Here is an 18,209-nt window from a genome sequence, read left to right on the forward strand (position 1 = left end):
ATCTGTAACAGTGGGGATAACAGTCAACCCAAATGTATGGATGTAGTGATGATGCAATGAGATTATGGATGTCCAGTGGGCAATGCAGAATGTGACATAGAGGGGACAGCCAGCAAGTGGTAGTCCCTTCCTCCCAGATTCCTCTTTTCCTAACAAGACCACTTAGCAGAGCAATCTGGCTGATGAAATGATCATTAAAACACAGCTCATGGCATTACCTGGTGGATCAGAGTGTCTCAATTACATATATAAGTGTTTGAGGCCATCTGATACTTCCGGAAAAGTGTGCAGAATCCTCTTTCCATCTGTTGAAAATATTTAATCCTCCCAGGAAGGAGAGGAGTTATTCTGATGCCTCTGCATCTACCTTGTCCTGGCTTCTATTCCATCCGCCTGGGAGCATAGCCAGGAGAGTCCCAACAGTGACATCTAGGGGAGAGTCTCTCCAGTATTGGTAGGAGTTGGAATCAAAGTTCATCCTCAGCTGGCTTTAACTTAACCGCTTTCTTGATGCCCCCAGGCCAACTAGTGATGGAGAAACTCTATGACAGGTGACCTTGGACTTACAAACAGCAGTTTTAGGGACTACCCACGCTGGCATGCTCAATGTTAAACACATAAAAAGTGATCAGTAGTACAAACTGAGATCAAGGTGCGATTCAGTTGAATCCCTTGACGGTTCCTTAGGATGTTGGGGCTTTTCAATCCTGACCTGTTGCAGTATGTAAGATAAACCTATCTGACCCTATGGGTATTTTCTTGAAATTCGCTTCTACTAAATGCAGGTTGAATGGATATTATTGGGGGCATTTAAGAAGCACCTTTAAAGTCTGTAAGCTAAAAGGCAAAGTAAATCTGGAGTCTTGTGGTGCGATCGGCTAACCTTTTAAATTCTGTTTGGAAAAAACTTCCTAGCTTATTCTAGATGCAGAAGTGTGACAGCACACTTAGCATGTTAGGCTTGGGATCAGACTGGCTCGGGTTCAAATTCTTCCTCTGCCACTTACTAGTCACTCAGCCTCTGAATTTTCCTATAAGTGAGGACAATCATAAACTCCCTTGAAGGGTTTCTGGGAGGATTGAATGAGATAATGCATAACAAGGAGTCTCTATCTGTCACTCAAAGTATATTCAATAATGGTTGGCTCCCATTCTTGTGGTTCGGGGCTTTCACTGCTGGGCTTTGTAGAAATATAAACCAACACATGTGGTGTCCGGAGGTCTAGGGTGAAATAAGTGATGAAGCAAGTTTGAGGAATAGGCCTATTTCCCCTCCCTTCCCCACCTCTATTTATTTCATTTTTTCTTATAGTTAAAAGATGAGGATTTCCTCTGTATTTAGAGACTTATGATTTGTATGTGCTAAATTCAAGTATAATTTTTAATATTTCTCAGGGATCAGAATATTTCTCCCCCCTTTTCCTCCCCTTTCCTCCTATTTTCCTTCCCTCCCCCCCCCCCTCCTAGCACCCCCTCTCTCCTCTTGGAAGCAATAGGTGGGATTAGGTATAGATCCCTTAGCACTCTAGATGGCCTCTCCAGCACCCTATCCCACTTTATTCTGAGTGGCCCATTTTCTGTTTTCTTTCTTGTGGAGAGATTCCCGATTCCTGTTAGCTCTGCCTTAAGAACAAGACAGCGAGTGTAAGAGAGGGTTTGCAGTGAGTGTGTTTAATGTAAAAGGAGAAGCAAATAGGCTCTCAGAGGCCTGTGACTGTCTGAAAAGAAATTTCCCCCTAAGCAGAGGTACCCCCTCTTGCTATGAAAAAAGAAGAAGAAAAGCGACAACATCTGGTGGGTTGGCCTATCTAGATCCAGCTCAGTCCTGCCAGTAGAATTGGGGTCTCTGCTTGCTAGTTGCAGTCTTTCTAGGAAAGGGGGCTGCTGCTCCTCCACCTGCCTCTTCTGCTGCAGCGCAGGGTCCTGGTGGGGCTGTGACCCTGTGGAGTGCAGTCCTGTGACATTGGGGATAACTGGGGATTGGTGAGGAGCCAGCCTGAGTGGTTTAACTTTATTGCCTTTCTATGGTCAGCTTTATTGTTTCTTTGGGCATGGGCTCACTAGGTGCAATTAGAGAGCCAACCTTGCTTGATCTCTCTGATGCTCACATTTTCTGTTTAGCAAGGACATGGCATGGGGACAAGGGTGGTCTGCCAAGCAAGCCATGCAAAATGTATAAATTGGACCAGTCAAATGGCCAACAAATCTTAAGATATTTGCTTGATTCCTGGAAGTTATGCTCCAAGACATTTGCTTGATTTCTGGAAGTTATGCTCCAAGCAAAGTCCATGCCAGGGTCAGGCCATCTGGCTGGCCCCCATCACTTTTGATATTTTAGAAAGCAGGAAATTCCAGTTCTTGCAAGAGAAAGTGAGTTGCTTCAAGGACTGGATTGTAGGTACGTATTCCAACTTAATGGAGAGCATGATTCATTGGCAACAAAATAGACAGACGCTGGAGCAGGGGCTGAGAGTTGAGGAGGAGATGGGAGGAGTCCAGCCACAGAGAACTGGGGCAGGCAGCAAGAGGGGGGAGGGCGGACTGGAAGGAAGCAGCCGGGTGTTACTAAGCGTCTGGTGGTACAGCCCTGGTTAAGCAAAAAGGCTCCAAGGCAGGTCAGCCTGGATTTTGAGGTCTTGTTGCACTCCTTGTTAACTGTGCAATTTTAGGTGAGTCAGTAAACCTCTCTGTGCACCAGTTCCCATACCTACACAGAAAGATACTCTTTATCCCTGCGGCTTGTTGTGAGGAAAGCGTGAGTGAATCACAAAGCCCTCAGCCCAGTGCTTGGCACATCGATGGTAATTATTTTTACTCTGCTGGATCCTCATTCATATGAAGTGAGGGGATAAAATAAAACTGATTTAAAACTTGTCTACAGAGTTCCTTGAGTGCCAGGAAGAACTGTCATTTGGTTGCTGGGATGTTGGGAAGGCCTGGGAGTGAGACCAAGGGGACAAAAATTTTTCTACAAAATAGAGTCAGTGGAATTGGACTTTCTACAGAGTTTATGAGGGGAAGCATGTCTGTGTGTGTGAGGGGTGGAAATGGGGAGAAGGAGGACATAGAAACAGGCGGGAAGGAGGGGGAGTCAGTGCGCATGGTGGAGGGCTGAACCCAAGAGGAGTGCTGTCCCTGCAGCAATGCCCCGTGGCTGGGACCACAGCAGCCTCTCGGGACAGGGGCACAGTACGCCATGTGCATGGTCCTCTGCGTGAACTACACCGCCCGCTCGCTTTCTCCGCACCCCGAAGCCTGCTGTAAACGTTGCTATACACAAGGCAGGGTGCTGTGTGAACTCGGGAAAGAAGGCAGAGGTGTCCGCAGTCTGTGGTTTGGACAAATACGCCATATAACATGAGCACACGCAAGGTTCAAAATGTGGTGGAAACGGAAGATCGGAACAAGAGGTTAGGAGAAGCAGCACAAGCCTCACCCTCCCAGCAGCTCCCCTGGGTTCCTCGCCATATATGGGCTGGAGTGAAGCCATTTTATTGGTGATGAAAGAATAGAGTGGACCATGTGTCCAAAGGACACAGGTGACAGAGACGGTTGTTCGTGCTGTCCCATGTCACCCTGTCAGTGGCTCTGTGCGAGATTTATTAACTCTGTTTTCTGGACGAGAAGAGGAGGGTGGGATGGGAGGTTCTCCCCAGGTTCTTGCTGGCCCACAGTCCTGGCTGAACCCCAGAGCAGTCTACTGAGTCCTAAGCACAACAGAGCAAGTGTGAGGTGGCTGCAGGTGACCAGTGTTTTGGGCGGGAATAGGAAGCTTTTGTCTTGGGACTGAGAACTCCTTTCCCTACACAAAGGGCTTGGTTTTCCATGGTTTCACTGCAGCTAGTTGTCAGGCTGTGCTGTTACTTTAGTGCACAGGCATGGCCCTGCTTCCTAGGCTCTGGGTTGCTGCCCATTTCCTGCTGCTGGGGGACAGTTTCCATCAGCGGTGGCACAGGGCTCCCAGAAAGTGTCTGGCTTCTGCCCTGGTCCACGCCAGTGACAAACCACATGCTGCCCCTGGAGCACCCTCCCAGGAGTTTCTGGGAGCTGCTTCCGCTCTGCCTGGATCATCTTGCAATGGCTTTTCAAAGGAGACAAGATGCTGCGTGTGCCTGTGTAAGGCGGGCTTGCTGGAGGCAGGAGCCCTGGCTGCAGATTGCCTCAAGGGCTTTGTTAGTGTTTTTCTTATATATTCACCTATTAAACAACAGAATTATCATAAAGTGTCAAAGCTGGAAGGACTTTCCAGTTCATTGAGTATATTCAGTTACAGACGAGGCCCGGGGAGGAAGAAAGATGTGCCCAGAGAAACAGCTGCTGGAGTGAAGGTTGGTTCTGGAGACCAGGTCTTGCTCCCCGGGACTATACTTTCTACCTCTCCTTCCCAGCAGGCCTGCAGTCTGCCCCGTGAAGGGGAGAGTAGGCTTGCATTAAAAGCAGGAGCAAGCTAGGGACCACACACAGTGGGTGATGGGCGCTTATGGCTGAAGCATGTCATGCAGGGAAATGGAGAGGAACCTGGACGACCAGCAGCTCCTTGGACGACCTTAGACAAGTCGCCTTGATTGCATGGGCCTCAGCTTCTCACCTGCAAAATGGGATCACTAAATCCTCATGTTGCTCACTTCCAGGAGGGAGGTAAGATCTACCCAAGGGAGGTACTGGAAGGCCCTTTCCAAAACTTGCATAGCCCTACTGGGGATTTTTATTAGTATTTTTATGCTAGTGTTGCAGAAACATTAAATTGTAAACTGAGACTGGATTAGTTTCTCTTCTGATAATTCACAGTGATGGCCAAGATAAGAAGAGATCTGACTGTGATCTAGTCCATGGCGCCCACATTTTGGATTTCATGGATCAATGAAATTACCCCAAGTGAAAATTCAGTGACCTATACAGAGCGGGCAGCTTTTGATTTTGCCTATTGTGACCATTAAAACAAAAATATAAGTTGGACAAAAAGCAAACCAACTTAACTTCCATCCAAATCAGCTTCATCTTATAAAAGAAAGACCATTTTAACATTTTAGAAAAGTATATACTCTCAGAGCAAAGGAGTGCCCCTTACTTACAAATAATTGGCTCTGAGAAAATGGGTGACCTTGTCTTCCTTTTTCTGATTCCACTCTGGACTGGTGAAAACTATCATAGGGGCAGAACCACTAGTTAAAGCCCCTGTGCTTGGCAGCCTATGATGGGAGCTCTCTCCAGGGGCCGTGCTGTGATGTTGTTGGTGTGAGAGGCTGTGTCCAGACACTGTGTCCTCCTTTGGTCCTAAGGATGCTCTGGTGTGTCTACCTGGGTGCCTATGATAACCCATCCTTTCTCTTTTCCTTTTTTTTCTCTCTGAGCTGTCTGGTTATCCAGCTGTGCTTGTTACCTAGATTCTAAAGATTACAGAACTGAGATGGGTTAATGTTCTTGGGTGATAAGACCACTGGATTAGAGATGAGGACATCTGGATTCTAGGGTTGGCTCCATATGTCCTTGGACACAACACTTCTCCTCCTTTGTGCGATGGAAAGATTATTCAGATGATCTCAATGTTTTCACCTTTGTTGTGACCCTAACTCTGCTTACCAGCCCTCTGGAGTAGAGACAAATGCATTTTAGTGACTTCAATGATAGGAAGTGTGGAGGGGTGGGGTGGAGAAGAAGGTCTGTTTTCCCAAGTCCTCAACTGCATTATGCATTTTGGCTGCTACCAGTTATTTAATGATTACTATGTATTTGTCACCATGCCAAGCAATGTATGGATGAGATCTGATTGGCTTCTTGAATACCTTCATAAGGTAGTAGTATTATTCCCATTTCATAAATAAGGAACTGAGGCTCCTACGTGGAATGTAGAGCCAAGACTCAAACCCACATTTGCCTGACTCCAGATTTCAGGCTCTTAACACAACACTGCTTTGTGTTCCTGTCCATGTCTATGCGACAGCCTATGCCAGAGGTAGAATTTTCATCAGTGGGAGAGGTGAGGGGTGGTGGGAGACTTGTGGGGATGAGCTTGTGGATCACAGCCTGCTCTGGTGTATCAATTTGCAGCAGCTCTGCCGTAAGCAGCCCACCTCTGCCTCCACCCTCTTTTCTGTTGGGCGCTGCCATGATGTCTCTCGCTGTTGAACAACTATGATGTCATGTGGATGATTCACTACACATTTACTCCTAACCCCAAGGTCTTACCTCCTTTAAGGGGGAATTTTCCTGGGGGAGTTGGAATGGAGTCCTAGAAGAGAAGAAAGAAAGAAAGAGAAAAAAAGAAAATGGTGTGAGGAAGATATTCAATTGAAACAACTCATCTTTTTATTTTCCATTTTGGTTGTCCTCAAAGTACTGTGCAATTTAGAATTCACCTTCCATCTGACTCTTAAATTTTAAAAGATAAATTCACTGACTTAGTTATGATGAGCAAATGCTCATGCATTTGCTTGACAACATGCCTATCAGAAAAGCAACTCAGTTAACTATCCACATTTCACAGGCAAGGAGCCAGGGTTGAGAGAGAGAAAATGAAAAGTTTATGGCAGCTCAGCCCCCAGTCTAGTGCTTTTTTTTTCACCTCCACATGTGTTATTTCCCCCCTCCCTTCAGTCAACATAAGAACAATCAAATATAAATACATATGGGTTTTTTCCATCTTTGTTTCATCAAACAGTAAAAATAGGTTGTAAACATACCTGGGAAGGTACATTTATATCCCTCCTGTGGTTGGAAATTCTGAATTAATTGAATGTTTATGTGCCAAACATCATGAGGATAATGAAATAATTAAATTGAGTCCCTGTGCTCTGGATTTATTACCAGCTTAAAATTGGATAGATTATCCAAATATTTATAGACATATAACATAAATAAATGTAGGTATCTTATATATTTATATATTCACTGTATATTTCATATTTTTTATTCTATAATAAACATGAATATATACATCAATCTTGACACAGATAAGAGTTTGATAGAAAGAGATTGTCTTCTGGAGGGACCTCCTGGGCTGGGGGGTTGCAGTGGATGAAAGGGAGGTCTTTTGGAGGTGCACTGAGCAAGTAGGCAATAGAGCAGTTGGGCACAGTTCTTCACCCCAACTCATTCTACAGAGACTAACTTCCCCTAGTCTCCCTCCCCCTACTTCCCACCTCAGCCATGGAGACACCCTTCAGGTGTCCTGGCAAGGAGGAATGAAATGTCTTACTCATCTTTTGACCTGTCCAGGTTGGGAATCTCCTATGGTTCATTGGATTACAATATTAATAAAGACCTAGAGACCTTTAATGCACAGATAAAAACACCTTCCCAATCTATCAGAGCAAGAAGTTAGCAGTTGCCCATATCTTCTTTTCCTAGTGTTTAGTACAAACACCTAGGACAGGGGTGGGCAAACTTTTTGACTCGAGGGCCACGATGGGTTCTTAAACTGGACCAGAGGGCCGGAACAAAAGCATGGATGGAGTGTTTGTGTGAACTAATATAAATTCAAAGTAAACATCATTACATAAAAGGGTACAGTCTTTTTTTTTTTTTTTTTAGTTTTATTCATTTCAAATGGGCCAGATCTGGCCTGCGGGCCATAGTTTGCCCACGGCTGACCTAGGACCATCTGGAGTTCCCTTTTATTCTATCACTAGAGGCCCGCTGCATGAAATTCATGCACTTGGGCTGGGGTGGGGTGTCCTTCAGCCCAGCCTGTGCCCTCTTGCAGTCCAGGACCCCTTGGGGGATGTCCACCTGCTGGCTTAGGCCCACTAAGCCAGCAGGTGGACATTCCTCTCGTAGTTCTGGACCCCTTGCTTTTTACTGCCCGCCTTCTCGCTGCTCCTAACTGCACGGCTTGCTGCTCCTTAGTGCTGCTGCAGAGGCGGGAGAGGCTCCTGCCACTGCTGCTGTGCTCATCAGCTGTGAGCCCGGCTTCTGGCTGAGCAGAGCTCCCCCTGTGGGAGTGCACTGATCACCAGGGGCCAGCTCCTGCATTGAGCGTCTGCTCCCTGGTGATCAGTGCGTGTCATAGCGACCGGTCGTTCTGCCGTTTGGTCAATTTGCATATTAGGCTTTTATTATATAGGATTTCCTCAGGGGCTCTGTCCTTTGCCTTCCTGGTAAATGGTTCTCTTCTCCAGCCCAAGTGGGTTGTAATGAGTTTAGAAGTCTCCTGAAGGCAAAGCCCTAGCATAGCACCAATCTGGAGATGGTGGAAGTCAGTCTAAACTTTTGGGCGTCAGCTTTTCAGGGGAAAGAAAGTGAACTTGACTTGGAAGGTCCTTCCCTCTTTGCTCTAATTGTCTATGATTTTATTGTTTTAGTTGAAAGCTCTTAACTTAAATAACAATGCTGTTCATTGTGGTTTCTCAGTTATACTTGCAATTCATAGGAAATCCTGACATCATAAAATTCCCCCCTGCGTTGCCTCTGTGAGACAATAAACAGCATTTCAAAATTTAATCAGCACCTCATTTACTGTTGAGCATGACCATTGATTAGTGTAATGTTCAAATGTACAAAGAAAATCATCTATGTTTGGGTGCGGTACTAAGATCATTGACCTGGTTGGCTGCCCAGGAAAGTATGCAGGTACCATGAGAGAATGCCACCGCAGGAAAAACAAAAACAAAAACGTAGAGCTGTCCCAGGGCCACGGGCAGGTGGGAACTACCAGAGAATCATACATTTGGCACATATTCAATGAGCACCTGGTGTAGGCCAGGCACTAAGTTAGTGCTGGAAAACATCCTGTGGGTTTTATGGCTTAGCTATTAAAGTAGTCATTTAAAATACACAAATAAACATATAATAAGAATTTCAGGTTGCAGCAAAAGCCAAAAAGTAAAAGTCTGAATATTTCGAGATTGTGTACTAGTTCCCTCTTAACCAAAGGGGATACACCCTAAGACTCTCCATGGATGCCTGAAACCATGGAAAATACTGAAACCTGTAGATGCTGTGGTTTTTCTGTATATACATAGCTTTTCACTTAAATGATATCCAAATTGCCTGCATCACTACTACTACCGATGGCTTTGGAGCCATTGTGACGTAAATGAGGGTGGTGTGAGCACAAACACAGCAATATGATAGGGCAACAGTGGGCCTGACCACTCAGATGGCCACGCAAGACTAGTGGGTAGGGAGTACACACAACATGGGGACACTGGACAAAGGGATGATTCACATCCTCTGGACTGGACGGAGGCGAGTGGAGTGGGATGTGTTGAGATTTTATCACACCACTCAGAAGTGTTGATTTCTGGAATTTTCCATTTAATATTTTGAGATCAAAGTTGACCACGGACAGCTGAAACCACAGTTAAGGGTAGGGTGGGGAGGGGACTGCTGTACCTCCTAGGCATTTGTTAAAATGCAAATTCTGACTTGGCAGGTTTGGGCAGAGCCTGGGAGTCCATTTCTGACAAGCTCCCAGGTGATGCTGCTGCTGGCCCACAGAACACACTTTAGATAGTACGATTGTAAGAGGCAATATTTAGGAGGAGGACCTCATTCATAGGAGATCAGAGGAGGACTCTGTCTGTCACTTGAGGGCTTTCTGGTTTCCTAACTTCAGACAGGAGAGGTCAGAAACAAAGCATCTTTGTACAAGAAAGAGTCCTGTGGCTTAAACCTTGGATTCCCAGGGCATCCAAGACAGGAGTGTGGCTATTCCTGTTTTGAAGAGCTCTTGGGACAAAGTCTCCTACTTCTCCTGGCTGCCCATGGTAGGCAAGATCAGAGAATCAGAGCCAGAGGGGAGCCTAGACATCTCTCAGTCCATCAAACTATTTTTACAGAAGAGGAAACTGAGGCACTTGTGAGTCAGCTAGTGGCAGATCTGAACCAAAGTTCTCTGGTGCTCTTTCCACTTCCCCAGAAAAGTGGCTATCCTCAGAGGCCAATAATAGGAAAGCTCATTCTTCCCTCCTCTCCCCTCCCATTTGGAGATAGAAGCGCAAGGTACAAAGGGATGATGGCTTTTAAAATTTGCTGAGGACTGTATGTGCCCTGGGTACTATGCTAAGGGCTGTCCATTAGTTTCTCTTTGGCAGGTGCCTCTCATCCTAGAATTTTCTCCCATGTCTTGCCTGGGGATCTGGATCCTGGCTGGGGAAATGTGAACCATCTTGCTCAGTGATTTGGCTTTGAGGGGAAAAGTATGTAGGCTAGACACAGGCACAAGCCAATGGACCCTCAGGTTGTCATTCTCAGCTTCACTGAGTAGCTCAGGAAACTTCATCTCCATGGTTACCAACCAGCTACACTTCCTTCAGTGTACCTCTTTCGGCTTAGACTCTGGGTGTCTGATGGGTGCCTCTAATATTTCTGTGCATGGAGGGAGGAACTGTCACATTTAACCTGCTCATCCAGGTGAAATGACCCAATCCCAATCATCTTGCCTACCGAGGACTCTGTTTCCTCATTTCCTTTAATCACTGTGATTACAGGGCTAATTATCCTTCCCTCCACTGAGTTGTTGCAGGCATGATAAAATGTTATATATAAAGTGTTAGTGAATGCTTGAAAATTGTACCTATTTTGGCTACTCTCTTGATCCTAATGCTGTGCAGGGGAATCGGCTCCCAAATTTGCTTTTGACAGAAGATGCTCTCTTTGATTGAAAATGGCCAAAGGGGATTCCATATCCCCTTCTTTGCTGGCCTCACGCTGTCTTGTAAGGTGGGTCATAGAGATCTTTGCCAGAAATGCCTCTTATTTTCAAGTTAACATGACTAAGCACTTAATCCTCTGAGGTTAAATGCCTTATTTTATTTGGCCTTTACTCCAAGAGTTAGTGACTAAACAAGACTTAGAGAAGTGACTTAATGATTACAGAAGGCCCCACAGATAGTAAATAGCGGGGAGAGGATTCAAACTCAGGTGTGTTGAGTTGGATGGCATACCACAGTGCCTTTCTTAGGGTAGGGCAGGATTTAAGCTGAGGCAGAAAAAATTCTCCTGGGACATTATGAGAAAGTGGATGGAGGTCATAGAAAATCCCCAGGAGAAAGAAGATTTGTATTAGCAGTCTTTGTCTTGATATGGTTAGTGAAAGTGGGAATTGGGCCCTAACCGGTTTGGCTTAGTGGATAGAGTGTCGGCCTGTGGACTGAAGGGTCCCAGGTTCGATTCCAGTCAAGGGCATGTACCTTGGTTGCGGGCACATCCCCAGTAGGTGGTGTGCAGGAGGCAGCTGATGGATGTTTCTCTCTCATCAATGTTTCTAATTCTCTATCCCTCTCCCTTCCTCTCTGTAAAAAATCAATAAAATATATTAAAAAAAAAAGAAAGAAAGAAAGTGGGAATTGGAATGGAGTGTCTCCAAGCAATGATTCTCCCAGTGGGGTCTTGTTCAAATGCTGGTTCTGGTTCAGTAGGTCTGAGATGAGTCTTTAAGCTATGCATTCCTAATGGGCTTTCAGTGATGCCGGTCTGCTAAGCCATGGACCGACCATACTTTGAAGAACCAGGGCTTAAAGCCATCACTCAGCAGGCAGCTAGGACAACTGAGGTCTTCCTTTTCCAAGGAATGGGGAATGGCTATAGGAGGCTGAGTGTGGGTTGAGGAAAACAACTTCCTGGACTGCCAATGGGGATGGAATCCTATCCTCTCCCTTTCCTCCATCAATGCTTCTTGCCACCTGGGTCTACTTCCTGCTGCTCCCCTGTGCAGCCTAACTGACCACAGTTCTGGCTCTCCATTACTCTCCTCACACCTGGGCTTGCCTTCCTCTGGAATGCACCTCTGCTCACTCTTTCCCTCACCTGGAATGCTCTCTCCCAACTCCACCTGCCCCATCTTTCCAATGGAGAGCTCTTCTCCATCGGAGAATGCCGGCTAATAAATGTGGAAGTAGTGATAGAATCAGGCAATCATTAACCTTCTACCCCCAGAGCATCACCCCATAGATTACTCATTACTAAGAAAGAAAGAAAGAGTTTTACAGAAGAGATAGACAATGGTGACCAACTTAATCAAGTGACTAACCATCATTGCCACTCATGGGACAACCTGACATATGTCTCTAGCCGTACTACAATAAGAAGTATATAAAACATTACCTGTGTACTGTAACTGCCAAAATGTTTCCTCTCATATAATGACAAGTAAACACTAAGACAAATCCAAAAGGTGAGTTATTCTACAACAAAACTAGCTTGGACCCTCCGAAAAAGTCAGTGTCATGGAAACAAAGAACAAAGGGCAGAGAAGATGGTTGGATCATTGCTTCTCAGGCTTGAATGTGCAAAGATCCCTGGGGACCTTGTTAAAACGAAAATTTCAATCCAGTAGGTCTAGAATGGGGCCTGGGATTCTGTATTTCTAATCAGCTTCCAGGACCACCCTTGAAATAGCAACATTCTAGATTAATAGGAATAACCAAATGCAGTGTGCAACCTGAGAGTGGATTCTGGATCTCCAAACCAAACAGGGCACAGTGCCTGTAGAAGATGTCTTTGGACAAGTGGGGAAATTAAAGTATGGGCTGCATATCATTATTAGGTGATATTACTGAATTAACATTAACTCTCTCGGCTATGAAAATGTCTTTGCAGTAAGTAGGAGATGGGCTGAAATCCATGTAGGCAAAAGGTCACACTGTTTGCAACTTTGTATATAGGTTATATGAATCTTTACTATTCTAGTTTACTGAAGGTTGAACATTTTCAAAATAAAACTCTGGGCATAAGACATGATCCTTCTAACCTTGAAGGAGACTCAGCTTGTGTTCCAGCTCTTCTGTAAACCCCACCCTCACTGCAAAGATGTTCCTAAGCAGAAACTGTCTCCTTTTCCTGTGGTCTATGGCATTCTGTGCCATTCTGTCCCAAGCTAGAGAATTCCCAGAAAACAGAAGTCCTGCCCTGTCCACTCGGTCCTCCCATCACGGCCCATTGGATCAAGCATAGGGCTTGACCCTGAGAAGAGAGTAACTTGGGTAGAGGGAAGCATCACAGGGCGTTTCAACACACCTCTTTATTTTATTTAAACTTAGAAGTAAACTAGAAAAACCAGACCACCGCCCCACTCACTACCCTTAAACAGGCACTGCTCCACTCTTGGCAAGGATACACTGTTTTAAAAAGGAATTTTCTTTGCTTATAAAGAGAAGGGAGGCAGCTGCTTTCTTTTCTTTCTACAAAGGGCCTCCTTTCAAACGTAGTGATCCTGAGCCTCTTGCTTTGCTCTAACCTTGTTGAATGTAAATGGATCTCTCAAGGGGCTGGATAAGCCCAGCCTCAGGTTTGCAACAGAGATGGTCCTTTCTAGAGTCAGCCTGGCATGCAGCCTGCCTCCTTCTCTAACTAACCCTTTGTCTCTGGAGGAGACAAGAGAAATTTTACTGTTTTTGCTTTGCTGTATAAACTGTGTGGAATTTCATCCTGACATACCTGTGTGTACTATGTTGTGCTCACTCAATAATAAATTACCTTTCTTTTTTTGTCTTGAGGGGAAGAGATGTCTCTTTGTTGGTAGTACTATTACTTCCTCAAGAGTATCCTGGTACAATCTCTTTGGAAGCTGATTGACAATATTTACTGAAGTGAGAAATACACATTCTAGTCCCACAGCTAGGAATTTATCCCACAGATATACTTGTAGACATGCACAGCGAGCACAATTCTAGACACAGACGAATTATAATGCAGTTATTCAATACAATACGTGGATTTCCATGTATTGGCATGGATGACTCCTCAAGCTATACTGCCAGTCAATAAATTAAGATGCAAATTTATGAGTTTACTATAATTATATGTGTGTACTATATATTTGTAGATACACAGATTTCGGGAAGGACAAGGAAGTATCTGTTAATGGTGGTTATCTCAGGAAAGGGGAATTGGTAGTTGGGTGGGAAGGGTGTAAGAGACTGTTACTTTTTTCTCCCTTTTTCCTTGTTTCCTGTTTATTTCTCTCAAGTAATTTAAATATAATATTTTATAATAAGTATACTGGTTTAAATGTAAATAAAACAAAGTACAACCACACAGACACAGAGGTATTATTCGACTACTGTTCCATAAGCAACATGAAAGCAGGACTTCTGTTGGCTTCGTCAAGGCTGTATATATCCCCATTTCTCAGAACAGTGTCTGCACACAGTAGATGCTCAATAAAAATTTGTGATTGAAACCCAAGTGCCTTCTTTGTCTCACCCAAGGAGTTTGACCTTGGAGTTATTTGATCTTCAGGACAAACCTCAAGGCAATCTTTGTTGATTTTCCTACATGACTTACATCTTCTCTTCTCCATCCCTTTGCTCATGTTGTTCTATTGACCAGGAGGGCCCTCTTTTTTGATCCCCCTTCTTCACCTGTTTGATGTTATACACATCTCTCAAGCCAACCCAAATCTTCAATCTCCAGTGGAGTTTTTGTTAAACTTTCCTGTTCTGTCTCCTTAACTTGGGGTCTTATGGTAGCCCTAGGTGCCTCCTTTCCATCACTTAAAATAGATTATGACTTACTTTAATTTTGTCTGTACATGTGCCTTTTTATGTACAACTGTCACTTCTTATGCCAGTAAAACCTTTCTCATGGTTCTCTACCCCTGCCCCCATCCATCCTCACAGAGTGCTATGTGGCCATGAACCTATTTCGTTTTCAATAATTGGGATGTGAGTTTAAGTTCCTTGGGTATCTCTCACTGATTTTTTTAAAAAGCAGAAGTCCTGTTAGAGTCTCTTTATTTGTCTAAGTTACACCTACCCTAAAGTCCGCCTGAATTCTCTCTTCCTAAAGAAGCCTTCCCTGAATGCTTGAGCTCATGGAAATAACCCTTCTCATCTCTTATAACAGTTAATATCTAAACAAGTTATTAGAAACAATAATGTGTAAAACACTTAATACTTAGCACTGCTTTTAAGTGAGTAACTGGTACTTCTCAGGCTAAGAAATCATAGCATACCAAACCACACAGTCAGATTGTGAAATGAATCTTTTCACATCCAAACATGAGGGCTAAGTCAAAGAAATGGATGCACAAGATAATAAAGCTCCTCAGAGAAGACTGAGAACAAAGTTTCTTAGTGCTTCTATTGCTGTCTGTATTGGAAAAGGGAATGTTTTCTCATTAAACAAGCAAGCAGCTGACTCTACCACTTTCTCAAGATGACTTAGTTCAAGCTCTGTCCCCTTTCTGTTCCTCATTTTACATGTTTACAAAAATGAGGCAGAAAGATCCATGCCAGTTCCTTTATGAAAAGAATCAATTCAACTAAAACTGGGATTTAATAAGAACCATTCTGGAGTTCTCTGGCTTTATATGTCACCATCACCATCCCACTGCAATCTTCTCTTCTCTTCTTTCCTCTTCTCTTCTCTTCTCTTCTCTTCTCTTCTCTTCTCTTCTCTTCTCTTCTCTTCTCTTCTCTTCTCTTCTCTCTCTTTCTCTCTCTCCCTCTCTTGTTCTAGATGCAAACTTTAAATACCTTAAAGGCCACTTCAATTTCTTTTCTTTGGCCATTGCTATAAAGTGATACACCTGTGGTTTACATCAAATTAGAACTACAGAAAATTATGCAGCCTCTACCAAAAAAAGAGTGCCCTAGAATGTTTTCAGAGTATTAGTTTTAGTAGATGTAGATAAGGCCATTAAATGATGAGTTTCATAAACTCTACCAACGAAATCAAATAGAGCAATTCTGTTTTCTTTCACTTTTATGGAAATATGAGACTCACAGCATCATTTAAATTTCAAAGCTTGATAACACTTGAGAAAAGATACCAAAGCCTTTTAAAGCCCGATTCTTTTTAGTAATCCACGAGTTACAGAGCCTTCAGCCTAAGGGAGTGGGAGGGAAACCAGGGCCCATTCTGCAGGGCTGTAATGTCACCACAAGTGGGAACTATGAAGGAACAAACAGAAATATTCTCACTCTGGCAGGGTGGGGAGAGGGTACAGTTTTTAAGCTATCAAAATTAACAAAACCTTTACTCCAAAATTCAACAACATGCACATCCAGACACTGCTCTTTATAACACCTACGGGTGGATTCTCTGTAAACACCAATTTCTTAAAATATGAGAAGGCTTCTTCCTTCATCGCTTCTATTTTTGCACCAAAACTCACACTTTACTTCAAACAAAGCCTCCTGAGAGGTGTGACTCTACCATGTGCACCTGTCATGGCTTGTAGCTTTAGCATTCTGAGCAGTCTCGGAGGGAACAGGCGTTAAAAACATTTCTATGATCCATCTCTGGGCTCTGTTTCTTGTGACCGTGAGCTCTTCAAAGCACTGACTTGTGAGGGACTTTCAATTTGTCTTGTGGGTTTTAATGCTGAAATGCTCAAAGCTCTAAGCGGCCCTGGTCTTCCCTTTTGCCCCCTTCCCTTTCAGACCTTGGCCTTGGACACTTAGCTTCTTGTTAAAAAAAAAAAAAGCCCTTGGCAATGGACGAGGTCACAGGAATCTCAGGAATATTTGATCTGAGAATATAGACCCTGGGAATCTGGTCTGAAGACTTTGAAAACGTGAGAAGAAGTTATGCAAATAATGTTACCTGGTTTCCTTATTGCCTCCTTCCTTGCTCAGAGTCCCTGGCTCTACATGATTTAACCCTTCATTTCTTAGAGCTGAGAGCTCTCCTCCCTCTGTTGGCTCAGGGAGTCTGGAAAGTTTTGAGATGATAGCTCAAAAAACCTTTCTTTCCAAAAGCCAAAATATTTCAGAGAGTTAAGTTCCCGTTTCTCTACTCCCTTTCTCCACATGATCTATGCACTTTTTATTTTTAAACCTCGCCGCTAATTTATTAGCTCATTCCCAAGGCTCTCTCTGGGGAAAACTGAACGTAAATCAGAAAGGAAAGGCGAAGAGGAGAAGTCCACTTACCGACTTCTGAACCACCAGCACCATGATGGTCGCCACAGCAAAGACGAGACACACAGCCAGCGTGGCCGTGGTGAAGCAGAAGTAACTGCGGCTCGTGGTCCCCCAGTGTCTGGCGACGGAGCCTGCTGGCTCGTGCATGGCTGTGTCTTGAGAAGGGGCCACTCGGTGGAGTGCTCGCTGCAGCCCGGGGCCCATTCTTATATAGTCTTCCCCACATCACACCTTATCGCTCCTCATCTGCTCTGGTTCTGGGCCCATCTCGGTTCCAAGAAGGATTCTCCCCTGCATCCTGGATCATGTGACTTGGAAAAAAACCTTCACCAGCTGCCTCACAAAGAAACTCTTCTCTGGGGGCGTGAGGCGCAAGGCAGCAGCACGAGTGGGGGAGAGGCTCATTTTTCATTGCCAGGGATTAGGTTGAGCGCAGACACACTGCAGCGACTCAGGAGGTGGCTGATGTCAGAGGGCGAGTAGGAAAATGACGGTTTCCCTATTCTGGGGTGGTGTGTGTGTGTGTGTGTGTGTGTGTGTGTGTGTGTGTGTGTGTGTGTGTGTGTGTCTGCGCGCATAGTCACTTCTGTTTCGTTTAGACTCAGCCGCAAAGTGCCTTCCTGCTTGAGAAGCTGCACACACTCTTCAGGGAGGCCTGCGGGTCAGAAGACCTGTCAGAAATGCCTCTCTCGGGGGCCTTGCCGGGGGTTGGCGGGGGGGCGGGGGGGCTGGATTCCTTGGGTTCAGCTGGACAATATCCCTCCTGCTGAAAACTGGAGATGCTACTGGATATCCAGGAAGGAAGAGTCCATTGATCCAAAGAAAGACAAACTTGTGGCAGTATGAAATGTGGGGCAGGTGCAAAGGGACTGTGAGCAGGAAATCTGAAAACACTGATCTTTGGAATAAAACTTTCTGCCGAGTGTATTGGGATCTGTTGAAGTTGCAGACAAACTTGGGCTTGTCATAAAACGCACAAAAAGAGGAAGGGATGGGCCGTGAAGGAGAGAGTGAGGAAGTGGTCTTGTGCCAAATGTGGGGGTATGTGCCTGTGCTGCATGCGAGTGTGGTGCATGTTGTGTGCATATGTATGTGTTGTGTACTGTGTGTGGTATGTGTGTATGTGACTATTACACTTGAATTTTTATTGTCTGAGGCACAGTGCTAGGAGCTTTATGCATGGCCTCACTCCACCCTCACCTCCACAGTCTGAGGCAGGTGATACTTCTTTTTTCCAGATGGGAAAATTGAGAGTCAGAGAGAATGAAAACTGTTTCAAGCAAAGTTGCTAATGTTGATCAATGAGCTAAGGGGTGCATAGCCATACCTGGCTAGCCCCCAAGCCCATGCTAAACCATTCAACCATCTCTGCACTTGAAGGCTGGAAGCCTGAGGTTG

The 18,209-nt window shown here is 44.8% G+C and overlaps 1 protein-coding gene across 1 annotated transcript in view; it reads right to left on the reverse strand.

Moving 5' to 3' along the window:
- Positions 1 to 17,270, reverse strand: part of TNFSF8 (TNF superfamily member 8) — a 28,009-nt gene extending 10,739 nt beyond the window's left edge. Inside the window, exons 1-2 of the mRNA XM_070430778.1 lie at positions 16,821 to 17,270; positions 6,187 to 6,229 (exon numbers count right to left, since the gene is read on the reverse strand). Of these exons, the coding sequence (XP_070286879.1) occupies positions 6,187 to 6,229; positions 16,821 to 17,015 (238 nt within the window). The 5' untranslated portion in view covers positions 17,016 to 17,270. The remainder of the gene's footprint in view (positions 1 to 6,186; positions 6,230 to 16,820) is intronic.
- Positions 17,271 to 18,209: the final 939 nt, after the last annotated feature.

This window comes from Myotis yumanensis, unplaced genomic scaffold (genome assembly GCF_028538775.1).
Source record: "Myotis yumanensis isolate MYYU_CA2020_CCGP unplaced genomic scaffold, mMyoYum1.0.hap1 SCAF_12, whole genome shotgun sequence".
NCBI classification, from domain to species: Eukaryota; Metazoa; Chordata; class Mammalia; order Chiroptera; family Vespertilionidae; genus Myotis; species Myotis yumanensis.